The sequence below is a fragment of the Drosophila elegans genome, unplaced genomic scaffold, assembly GCF_018152505.1.
Source record: "Drosophila elegans isolate 14027-0461.03 unplaced genomic scaffold, ASM1815250v1 contig_492, whole genome shotgun sequence".
Lineage (NCBI taxonomy): Eukaryota > Metazoa > Arthropoda > Insecta > Diptera > Drosophilidae > Drosophila > Drosophila elegans.
In genome coordinates, this window is record NW_024545879.1 from 413,435 (window position 1) to 426,322 (window position 12,888).

Here is a 12,888-nt window from a genome sequence, read left to right on the forward strand (position 1 = left end):
AAACTATCACTCGGACCATCTTGAAATTGTAGGACAATATTCACGCATAATGAATTGAATTTAATAAGAAAATAAAAAAAATAATTTTTTTAGAAACCGTGAAACTCTAAAAAAAAGTGTTTTGACATCAAGTTTCCATATATGTATCTTTTGATTTATAAACATTTGTGCGTTAAAACATATATATAAAAATAATTATAAATAAATAATTCAGAGTTCGATTTAGTTATGAAGCAAATACAAGCAGCTTCAGAGCGACGTTTGTAGTCGTGAATAGTCAGCAACATTTACGATTAATTTGATACCTTCCGGAAAAAAATTTTGCATTTATTAATTTAAAAAAATTGTTTATATTTGGTCTCAAATTCAGTGTTTGTCAAAAGTGGAGAATTTGTATTTTTAATATTGTTCAGACAAAAATTTTAATTACAAATATTGTGAATGTAATACTAAATACAAATTTAATTGTAAACAATAATGGCACTGGCCAAGTTTTTATTAATATACACGCTGTCGATCGTATTTTGATCATGTGCGCTTGACAGCTACAGAAAGGCGGATCTTATTATTTTCCCAGACACAATAATATTTTTTGGTTATTTTGGAGAGGGAGGAGGCAACCATGACCCACTTCCAAATACGACGAAGCTTACTCAAGCAAAGGTGCCTGAACATCGGACGCTTCTAGCTTGACCCATGTGTTTTGGACAGGGCACTAATAGGCCTGCGTGGCAAGACGCACTTAAATAAGACGTTTTTTTAAACATCAATAATAACATCAATTGGCATGAAGAAGTTTATTTACCCTTGCAGCTATTGACAAACTTAATATTTTTTATAACATCTAAATTTAAACTTATATGCGTTTACTTCTAAAAACATTGAAGCTATGACGATTTTCAGCTAAATTATTCGATCGTACCTAAGACAGCAAAGTGATATCGTTTTTCGGTTTGAAAATTTAAAGCGTCATTCTTTATCACAAAACGATTACTATATTCAAATAAAAATAAAACTGAAACAAGAAATGAAGCAAACTTCGGCTAGTCGAAGTTCATATACCCTTGCAGCTATTGCAAAAACTAAATATTCTTGAAAACATTAAAATTATGATTTACTTGCGTATATGTTTAAAACGTTGATGATGTGCAGCCTAATTATTCAATGGCAGCTTTATGATATCGTTTTCCGATCTCAATATAATTAAAAGCGTAATTCCGAACTGTCAAATTATTAATAAATCAGCAAAAATTAAAAAAAATACAAAATAGAAAAGTTACATTTAAAAAAACAAAATTGTTTATATATTTTTACTGTTTCCATGGAAGCTATATGATATAGTCATCCGATTTTGATGAAATTTTAACCGTTATTCCGAAATATTTAACCATTTCTATATGTCGAAGAACTAAAAAAAAATTTAAAAACAGCAAAGGTATAATAATAACGGACAGATGGACATGGCTAGATCGATTTATTATTATTAATATTCCATTTGTTCCCATGGGAATTGTATGATGTAGTCGTCCGAAATTTACTTAATTTAAACCGTAAAAACAGAAAAGTAATAATTTTTATCATTTCTTTTTCGCATTTCTTCTTTCGCCTGAAAGAAATTCGCCGTAATTAGCAAACGCATTGTTTCTTTTACATTTCTGTATATTCTTTAAATAGATTAAAAAGATAATTTTTTAAAAAACTGCAGTCAAAGTACTTTAGTACAGTGGCAAAATTTTTGCTTTTTGCTGCTTTGGCTGCTTGCGACTTTTTTAAATGAGCTGTTGCTTCTGCTCCTAGAAAAGCAGAAGTCACAGTCGAAGCAAAAAAAATCAAAAAGCGACAAAAATCAGAAAGCAGCAACAGTCGCTGTGTTTCGTTTCATTGCTTGCTGCTTTGCTGTTACTTACAGTTATGAGCGTAAGTCAGAGCTGCGGCAGATATCGACTTTCGGAAGTCGTCAAAGTTCGCAGTCGTAAAAATTAATGGTTTTCTTAGTGATATTTGTCTAGCTCTTTTAATTATGTAGTCGAACGCATTAACTTTCCCGACTGCTACATCCGACGACTTTCGAAAGTCGATGTCTGCCGCAGCAATAAAACGGAAAACAGCGACTTTTGCTGCTTTCTGATATTTGTCGCTTTTTAATTTTTGCATTTGCTTCGATTGCGACTTCTGCTTTTCTACGAGCAGAAGCTAAAGCTAAATTAAACTTACTGCAGTTTTTCAAACACTGGTTCAGACCAGATCTTTCAAAATGCATTATGCATTACTCTGATCAGAGTACGCATAAAATGTTATATCTGAAAGTACTGAGAATCTTTTTCTTACTTTCCGCAAATTATCGGATTATAACCGTCTGGTCAATATGACAGATATATGGCAGCTACAATAAATAGTCAACCGATTTTTTTTTATTTTTTACCAAAAAAATAACAATTTGTTTTGGCCAAAAACCAGCAATTTATACTAAAAATACTAAAAAAAAAAAATAACTATAAAAAACCTTGTAGTTGAGTTCCCCGACTATTAGATACCCGTTCCACAGTTAACAAATTTTAAACTAAGTATTCCCCCCCCTGGGTGGCGCCAACGTGCAGCACACCCACCCCCCGCTTACAGTTATTTTACTCTGTCTCTCTACATCAGCGATCACCAGGTCATATCTAATGAGCAAAGGATAGTGTTTTGCCGCGGCCGAGAAGCGGCAGAGCGGCCGAAATTAATATACCCTTGCAGCTATTGCATAGATTAATATTCTTTAAATAAACAATATTCCGATTTGTAAGCCTAAATGTTTATTGTTATTACCCATCTCTAAGATTTACAAAAAAATTTCTGTTTAGAGCAGAGCGCCAGCACCTAGTCAAATGCTTATAGGTGTGCGCTGCACACGCAGGGCTGTTACACAGCTTTGCATGATTATTGTTCCTCGCCTTACTTATCTCACTACATTTGTCGCTTTATCTGTTCAGCTGAGCTACGGCGAAAACATGTACAAAATTTGAAGTCAAGCTTTCGGCAAGCCAGTAACACTGAATCGCTGCAACTCCGAGCACAGCTAATAAAATCAAGAAATAATTTTCTAAACTAAAGGGTGGCATTTTGGTTGCCTTCCCCATAAACATTTTGGTGACCCCAACGTGATATTCGTCTAATCGGAGTCTGCATGTCGGCCTTTAAAATTGTTTAATATCGTTTTAACAATAACTTAATTTCGCTGTCGTTTGCTGCATCTCGGTCACAAACACACGAACAAACACGGCCGTTTGTCTTTTTTTTGAGCGTTTCGCGCTGTGAAAGAATCCAAACTGAGTTGTTCAACGCGTATATTGCATACATATATGTGTAAATAGTCGTGTATGTGTATGGTAAGTAAATAAAGTAATCTTTGCAAAGTCAGTGCGCTGTTGCTAGGCAAACATTTCGGTAAAAAGAACAAAAATAAAGTGAAAGGTTCCGTTACGTTGTTGGCGACGCTCGGTGTATAAACATTTGCGCGGCAATAGGAATAGGGTGTTTCCTTTCCTCTGAATCCGGTCAGACATTTAAAAAATGGTTAACCCAGGAGACGCGATTCAGCCTCAAAATGATGCTCCAGTGACATTGAGTTTTACCGAGCCAAAGTGCGTTCCGTTTTGCGGCAGTTAAACGCAATGAAAGATTATTTAGCTGCTGGAGCTAGTGAGCAGTTTGAATTTGATTTTGCAGACTTCGCTGAAAAAACTGGACTTTTCGGAGATTAGTAAATATATGCGGTTTGAATTTTCAGCAGTCTTAATGGATTTAAAGGCGAACCTAAATCGGGCTTTAGGAGCTCTGCGCAAACTTCATTTGCCGGGTTCCACAACGACCAATTCTACATCCTTTGATATTATAAACAATGCGGATCCTTCTTTCATATTTAGGAAGCCAAGATTGCCAAATCTAGAGATTGCTCATTTTCAAAGATCGTACTCAGAATGGCCGGGCTTTCTTGAAACTTTTACCACGGTCATAGAAAATGATGACGAGCTAAGTAATATTGAAAAATTACCTATTTAGGCGGCGTGGCTTTGGAAATAATACGATCGCTCGAGCCCTCAAATGAAAATTATCAAAAGGCTTTAAATTTACTTTCAGGCACACGTTCAGGCAATGTTCGGTTTAAAAGGTGTCGAGAACGGAACTGGCGATTCATGAGATTCATATCGTGACATACAAGCTGGATCAAAGAACCCTTGAAAAATGGGAAGATTTGTCAATCGCTGAGCTATTTTCCTGGGCAGCTTCTTGGAGAAGTGGTGCAGGATGGTGGAAAACTTGAACCAAGCCGTGGTAATTCAAACACCAAACCATCAGGTGGGAAAAAGCCTACATAGATATAACCCAAGTGTACTGATTACGTCTGCTCCTAACTCAAACCATCCAATTTGCCTATTTTGCGATTCTAGAGATCATTATTTGCCAAAATGCCTCCGATTTGTAAGCTTGAGTTCCAATCTTCGATATAGAGAAGCAAAGCATATGCACCTTTGCCTTAACTGTATACGCAAGGGGCATAGCTTGCAGCAACGTAAGTCAACTCATTGTAAACACTGTCGCATAAAGCACCACTTATTGCTGCACGTTATCCCAGAAGCATCCATACCATCGACCTCAGTTTCATCTCCATCATCCGACCCATCTATAAGCTCTCAGCCACTACTATCGTCTTTATCAGCACTAGTGTCATGCTGATCTCCACAGTCTCCACCACAAACCTTAATTACAATGCCAATGTGTTGCTTCCAATTGAGTTGGTGCATTTATACCTTGCCGAGCAACATTAGATTCAGCTTCTCAGTGAAACTTTATAACTTCGCGTCTAGCTAGCCAACTAAATTTGAAACTTAGACAATCGCACACACTAATTTCTGGGATAGGAGAATCTTCCATGAACTCTGATAAGGCAGTCGATATTCTGGCGCAATCACGGGGTGCAAGCTATCATGCGTCATTCGCAGCTGTTGTGAACCATAGTATCACTGATCACTAGCCAAGTTTCAATATAAATACTACAGGATGGAGGATGCCACAAAACATTTCGCTTGCTGACCCTTATTTCAACCAATCACAACTTTTAATTGGCACTTGTCTGTTCTTCAAAATCATCGCTAGGGGGAAAATTTATTTGGATAGCACCTTGCCCAGTTTTGAAAACACCAAGCTTGGTTAAATAGTTTCTGGAGTGTTGTCAAGTTTCAAAAGTTTGGAATGAAAACTAAATAAAAACCCCAATCTGAAAGCGCAGTATTCGGCATTTCTACGGGAGTATTTCAACTTAGGCCACATGTCTCTTGCATTAAGGGATCCAGCGGTACCAAAATTTTTCTTGCCTCACCATTCCGTACAGAAGCTTGAAAGCACTACCACTGAACTTCGTGTCGTCTTTGTTGGTTCTGGTAAAACTACATCTGGGATAGCTCTAAGCGACTTGCTTCTAGCAGCACCAACAGTTCAGCAAAAAATATTTAATATTTTGCTTCGGATTAGATTTCTTAAAGTAGCTCTTTGTGGAGACATCTGCAAGATGTACCGCTGCGTTCGTGTTTCGTACCCTGATCACTTTTTGCAATGTATCATTTGGCGAGAGAACTCCACAGATAAATTGAGTGTTTATATACTAAACACGGTAACTTATGGAACCAAGCCGGCCGCCTTCTTGGCTATAAGAGCCATGCACCAGCTCTCTTATGATGAAGAGGAATCATTTCCGGTTGGACCAAAAATCATTCGTAGAGATTTCTATGTGGACGATCTAATCCTTGGTGACGATTCAGTTGATGAGGTGAAAGAAATTCGTAACACAGCTACAGCTTCCGAAAATGATGTTCGAATGAAGCAAGCGCTCTCGAAGGAGAGTCTGATTGCGATAAAGAGCAACTAATTAAATTCCACGACAGATCAGCTATCGCTAAAGCTTTGGGGTTGGTCTGGGATCCATCTTCGGATAATCTTCTCTTTAACCTTTCACAAATTTCATGAAGTCAACGAGCAACAAAACGGATTGTGTTGTCAACAATTACGACATTTTATGATCCGATTGGTTCAATAGCACCCATTGATACATAATCCAAAATTTTTTTGCAAAAGCTATGGAACACTAACATGGATTGGGACGACACACTGCCAGAGCCCCTTCTTTCGTCATGGGGGAGTTGACCTCTCAGTTGTCGATCGTCAAGAACCTAAAATTTCCACGATTCGTAATGCAATCGCAGGCTTCCGTCGAGATGCACGAATTCTAATGCTAGCACAGCAGCTTACGACGCGTGCTTATATTTGCGGTCGGAAGCCAATGGAAACGCTGAAGCACATCTACACTGCGCCAAGTCCAGAGTAGCTCCTAAAAAAGCTTTAACAATACCAAGACTAGAACTTTCAGCAGCGTGTTTATTGGCTGAGCTTATCGTAAACGCTAAGGAAACCATATGTTTTGATTGCACTTTTCACTGCTGGTCGGACACTCGTCTATTGTGTTGACTTGGATTCGGCAACCTCCAAGGGAGTTCAACGTATTTGTGTCTAATAGAATCGCGAATCCAGGAAATGACGAAAGTATGGCTTGGCACCATGTTCAAACAGACTCGATTCCGGCGGATGTGATATCGCGCGGACGTACCCCCAAAGAATTGCTGGAGCACTCCCGAACTGGCCCTCCCTATTAGGTGCAGTAAAGAAACTTCGGGAACGGCGTTTCACGGCGCTAATTGGAACCGTTGGCACTGACATATCTATCAACGGCAAGTTTCAACTCATTCGACAAGTTGCAGCGTGTACTCGCTTACATTAATCGATTCATTTCATTACCTTCAACCATCATTACCTTCAACCATCCATCTTTCCGTTAACTTCGGAACCGGTCAACTTTTAAGGAGCATCCAACGGGTTCACATAGCTGTGGAGGATGAGGTTCTTAGCCAAGGCAAAACTTGTCCTCCGAAGAGCAAGTTGATTTCTCTGATGCCAATACTTAGCTCTGAGGGTTTACTTCGTGTTGCTGGAAGGCTTCAAAATGCAAGCTTGGATTACGAGGCTAAGCATCCGATATTGTTACCCAAGGATCTTCCGGTCACCAGGGCGATTATCGTCTATTATCAGGAAAAATAATTCCACGCAGGGCCACAGGCGTTGCTCGCTGCTTTACGGCAAAGGTATTGGCCAATTGGAGGCGGAAAGTTCGTGGCTAGCGTCATCAACAAATGCGTCAGATGCTTTCGGATGAAGCCTTTGGCTTGGGAACACGTGATGGGTAGCCTGCCAGCAGATCGAGTGTGGACCATTCTATCCCAAGTCAGAGACCCGGAAAAAGCACCCCACAAGTGCTACATCGCCGTCTTTTTCTGCTTACGGACGAATGCTGTCTCCTTGGAAGTCGTCCAGGATCTCACAACGGATTCTTTCATTGCAGCTTTGAGAAGATTCATTAGCCTTAGAGGCAGTCCACGTACTATTTGGAGTGATAATGGAACAAACTTTGTTGGCGCTAAACGAGAGCTAGCGGAACTGAAGGAGCTATTTTTGAGCGAACCGCACACGGCTTCGATAACTTCATCGTGTTTAGAGAAGGGGATTGATTGGAAGTTCATACCATTTGGGAGCGGCTGTAAAATCGGTCAAATTTCTTGCATATGAAATTTCTGCCATCTTTAACTCCCGTTCACTTTGTCCAATTTCAGAAAGCGCTGAAAATTTTGAGATGCTTACGCCAGCGCAGTTCCTAAAAGGTTCCAGCTACACAAGCTTTCCTGAGCCTGACGTCACTCATCTTCGCGAAGGCCGGCAAAGAGTAACACAGATACAGCAGCACTTTTGGAAAAGATGGAGCTGTTGCAAGAACAAAGCAAATGTCGGATCAAAACATCCAACATCCAAACCGGTCGTGTAATGCTTCAGGACGAAACCTTCCACCGATGAAATGGCAGCTTGGGTGCATCCATGAAGTCATACCCGGAAAGGACGGCGTCGTCAGAGTAGCTGTGGTCCGGACAGATACAGGTCTTACCAAAAGAGCCGTCACCAAGCTAGCCGCTCTGCCCATCGAATCCCAATTGGTTGGAACCGTGCCTCTTCCAACGGGGGGAATATGTTTAGAGCAGAGCGCCAGCACCTAATCAAATGCTCATAGGTGTGCACTGCACACGCAGTGCTTTTATACAGCTTTGCATGATTATTGTTCTTCGCCTTTCTTATCTCGCTACTTTTGCCGCGTTATCTATTCAGCTGAGCTACAGCAAAACATGTACAAAATTTGAAATCAAGCTTCGGCAAACCAGTAATACAGAACTCAGCTAATAATATCAAGAAATAATTTCAATTGATCCTATCGTGCGTTTAATTTCTATTTCTAAACTAATGTGGCATTTTGGTTGTCTTTCCCATAAACAAATTTTTTTTCACATATGAAAAATTATTTTTTTCATTTATTTAGACAAAACCAAAAATTATTTAATTTAATTTTATTCAATAAATATTTGTAATTTTTGGTGATATGTTTATTTTATAATTAATGATTTCGGCTGGCTCACGGTTTTTGTCTTAATAGTGTTTTTTTTTTGTAAAAAAAAGTCTTTCTTGTTTTTTCTTACAATATGTTATAAATACTATTTAATATAAAATAGTCATAACTCAGCAATGGAAAGAACGGACACTGCGATATCCATTTCTAAAGACTGACGGGTTTTTAAATATGTTGGAAGAAAAAAACCGGTATGTGTATTTGACTTAAATATAAAAGTAAAACTATACTACAATATCTTGAGCCGGCCAAGACCCATCATAATTTTTAAATTACGAATAACCTTGATTATTGCGTTTAAAATGACTTAAAGTTGAGAAACCATGGGCTTCAATCAATCGCCCACCATTTGGCCGAATAACAATGAAAATTGACAATTACAGTGCTCCCATCGAATGATTGGACAACTATTCCCATACGATAAATATGCTTTAAGACCACATAAAATGGATTAATTTAGATTTTTGTTGTTTATATTTAAATCTTACACTATCATATTTCTGATAAAAAAATAAAAACACTAAATTCTCGATAAAAGGCTTTTTATTATCAAACAAATCTTAAATGTAATAGTAGGATTCCGTAACATTTTTAAACAGATTATAAAGCAAAATGCTGAAAATATTGATATCACAAGCAACTTTGACTTCTTTCAAGACAAAGACTTAAAAAGTGAATTTATTTAGTCGAATGCTAATTCATTTTTCTTCAAAAAATGTTATATCAGATATTTTATATGTTGAAGGTGCGATCATCCCATTTTAAAATTTTTTAAAACAACAATGTTTTGATATTGATGCTTTTATGTTTTACAAGCAGCTATTTGCTATCGTGGTCTGATTTTAATAAACCATTACTTTGTATCGAATTATATTCAAAACGACTGAAAAACAACCAAATTAGAATTTTCCCATGGGAGCTGTATGACATAGTCGTCCGATCCGGCTCGTTTCAACTTTTACCAAGAGATGGGCTAGCTTGCGTAGAAACCAGTGGACAAACAATCGGACATGGCTAGATCGACTCTCCTAATGATGCTGTTAGGGTCGGGAAGATTAGTTTTTAAATTTAAAACAGTTAATATATTACAATTATTAAATGAAAATGTATCTTTCTTAAACCTGAAACCATTTTTTTAAGCATTTTCCTTACCAAATTGGTGGTTGATAATTTTAAGAGGAAATTCTTGCCTAAGCAGCGTTAACTTCTCTAAACTGAGAAAAGTAGCCGTTTTCGTTGCTTAATAACTTTCGAAAGAATTCAAGCAGAATAATATATTACATACCAAAAGTTGAGTTAAAAAGTTACATTTTTAACAATTAGTAAAAAAAATTTAAAAATTAAAATAATTTTTAAACTATTTTATTTAGACCAATTATGTTAAGGCATTGTTATTAGCATTTGACAATACCTTTTTAATGACATATATCACTTGTCTGTAGCTTGTAGCATTACTAGTTTAGAAGTTAAAGCCAGTTTAGCTATTTTTAACGATTTTCCGCTAAATAAGCTAGTCTTTCAAAAAGTCGTAAGAGAAACCTTTTTTGTAACGTCCTGCGCAACACATTAAAAATTTTTTTTAGAATTCTAAAACAAGTTTTATTTTTTAAATATTTAAAGAATTTTTTTGATAATCAGATCCAAGCAAATTTGACGCGTATTTTGATTTAGGGAAAGGTTTAATAATTCAGTTACGCTTTTTATTTTTTTAAATTGGAAAACGATGTCATATATGTAGCTGCCATAGGATTATCATCTTAGCTTTAATGCAGGGGTGCCCAAACATTGCTTATGGCAGAGCAATCACCAAAACCAATGTAATGAAACACAAATACATTGGTGCTAGTTTTTGTTTTATTTCAAGTCGTTACACCGAAAAAATTAAAGTGAATATTATTCTTATCGAAATTAAATTTTTTAGTCACACTGTTTTTTATATGTATGTACAAAATAATGTTCTGTACAAAAAAAAAATTCACCGCTGCGGTATTGACCAATATTTCTGCACCGAAGACAAGAAGTGCTTTCAAGCAGTGCAAAGTTTTCGGCAATCCCACAGAATGTCTTCCGATTAGCGCGAAAAAAGTAAAGACCATGCGCTTGTGTTGTTGCTTTACTCAGCGAGGCAGCGAATGAAGAGGGTAAGGGAGCACGCAAATTTGTTCTTGTTCTTGACGTTTGTTATGCTGAGAGCAGCACATGTACATACATACATACATGCATGCATATATGACTTTGCTCTTCCTATGTATATCGATGAACAATCCAACAAAAAAAGAGGAATAAGAGCAAAGGGCTTGGGAACCTCTGCTTTAATGTTTTTAAACATATGTACGTATATGTTGTTGTTTAGTTGTTTCAAAAAATTTTTTATATTTGCATTACCTGCAAGGGTATATGAACTTCTGTTTGCCGGAAATTGCTTCCTTTCTTGTGTCGCTTAATGTTATTCAAATATAAATATGTGAAGGTTAAATAAAAAACAAAATAAACTCAGATTTAGGCCGGTTCTTACAGTTTCGAAGCATATTTATCTTAAGAAAATACCTGTCCCATTATGCGATGGAGCAACTGCATGTACACACATTGGTACATACATATGCATAATTGTGATTGATTTTTGCTTACCAACAGATGAAAGAGACTGATGTTCATTTTGTTTTCCGGCTAAATTAGTTTCCGCTGCATTCGAATGTTGTAATAATTGATGGGCTGCTGGTTGCAGCTGCGATAGTTGCTGACCTTGTCCTTGAGATTGCATATCTGTTTAACGGCGGGTTCTACATGCATTTACATTCAGCGACGATACAACTTCCTCTAAAATCAATAAGCCACCCTTAATTAGAGGAAGTGTAAATTGTAATCATGTAAGCAAGAACATGTAAATAACAAGATGATTAAACCTTTTATTAAACTTTAATGCATGTCAAACAAATTGGGAATAATAGATTGCAATATTTTTCTATAGTCCTTTCTCAAATTGTGTCTAACATTTACTCAGCTGTTATAAATTATAACAAAAAATACTTGTGTGAAACGAAGACTTCTAGACTTTTATACCAAAAGAATTCTCAAAAAAATTGAAACAGTGAACCGAAACATATTGCTTTATATGTAAACATTTTATTTGTATTAGTGCAAACACAAGCTGTAAGAGTCGCCAGAGAACCAACCGGATCAAAAAAATAACTTTCTTGTAACTATACCCTATTCGCACGCTGACACATCAAACGAACACTAAAAACATATTCACAATACTGTATATTTTGGGAGATCGATGGGAAGATGATGAAAGAGTGAAACTCCAATTTACAGGCCACTGTCTGCCGACTACCATCAAAATGTGCGTCTTCCGAGTGCTCAAAACAAATTGTTATGTAAACTGAGAGAAGTAAAAGCATGAACAATTAATTGACTGCTGCCATTATCTTGGTTGCTGATTTGTTGATTGTATATATGTTTTAATATAAATAAAAATGTTCTTATTATAAAAAACTCGTGTATACAAAAAAAATCAATTAAACACAGGTCTAGATTATTTTCACATACTAAACCTTTAATACGCTGTAGCAAAGAAATTAAATAAATTTATTTAAATAAGAAGACTTGACGTTAGACGGTGTCAGTGTAATTGGAGTTTCACTTTGTCACCATCTTCTCGTCGTTCCCCGAACAAATACTGTAAATATTCTAAATATACTAAATTAACTGATTAATATGGTATAAGATAGGAACAGCAGAAGTTAACGGTGGAATATTTTGGGAAAATTCGGGATGGCACGTATATACGCACCTTAATTAACGGTAGGCGGTAAACTGTAGACGGAGGCTAATGTGAATTGGCTATAAGCGATCAGAATGACAAATTTTTATTAAAATACGTTATTCTTAAAACAAATGCCATAATAAAAAACATTTTATTGGATAGGATTTTTTTTGATATAAATATATAATGATAACGTTTTATGACACATTAAGCTGTAAGAAATAAATATAAAGCAAGATATACGAGTAATGAACTGGCCCTAAGATGTGTTAAGCTCCACTATTATACGAGAACGAAAATTTATATTTAAATATATATATTTTGCATATAAAGCTGTTTTTTACAAAATAAACTATTATAAAAAAAGTTGATTTCTATTAAGTGCTATAAAATATTAGTAAATAGCGCCATTTCACAGAGATTCAACTACTTCCCACCGTCCGTTGAACGGATGGTCCATAAGGATTTGTCATTCCAAAAATTTCCCAGGCTGTCCACTGGTTGGTTGACTTGACGGACTTATTTATGCGATAGTTAATCGATGTTTTTGCGGTGCAACTCTCTTATCACGCAGTCCATCCCTGAA

General features: G+C 36.5%; 1 protein-coding gene across 6 annotated transcripts in view; it reads right to left on the bottom strand.

The window, feature by feature from the left end:
- The window catches only part of LOC108134541 (UDP-N-acetylglucosamine--peptide N-acetylglucosaminyltransferase 110 kDa subunit), a 184,202-nt gene extending 172,612 nt beyond the window's left edge, over positions 1-11,590 (bottom strand). For 5 of the 6 annotated variants that reach the window (XM_041709755.1, XM_041709757.1, XM_041709758.1 and 2 more), the window contains exons 1-2: positions 11,440-11,590; positions 11,165-11,372 (exon numbers count right to left, since the gene is read on the bottom strand). In XM_041709755.1, coding sequence (XP_041565689.1) covers positions 11,165-11,297 — 133 coding nt within the window. In that variant the 5' untranslated portion in view covers positions 11,298-11,372; positions 11,440-11,590. The remainder of the gene's footprint in view (positions 1-11,164; positions 11,373-11,439) is intronic. The other variant, XM_041709756.1, reaches the window with a different exon arrangement.
- Positions 11,591-12,888: the final 1,298 nt, after the last annotated feature.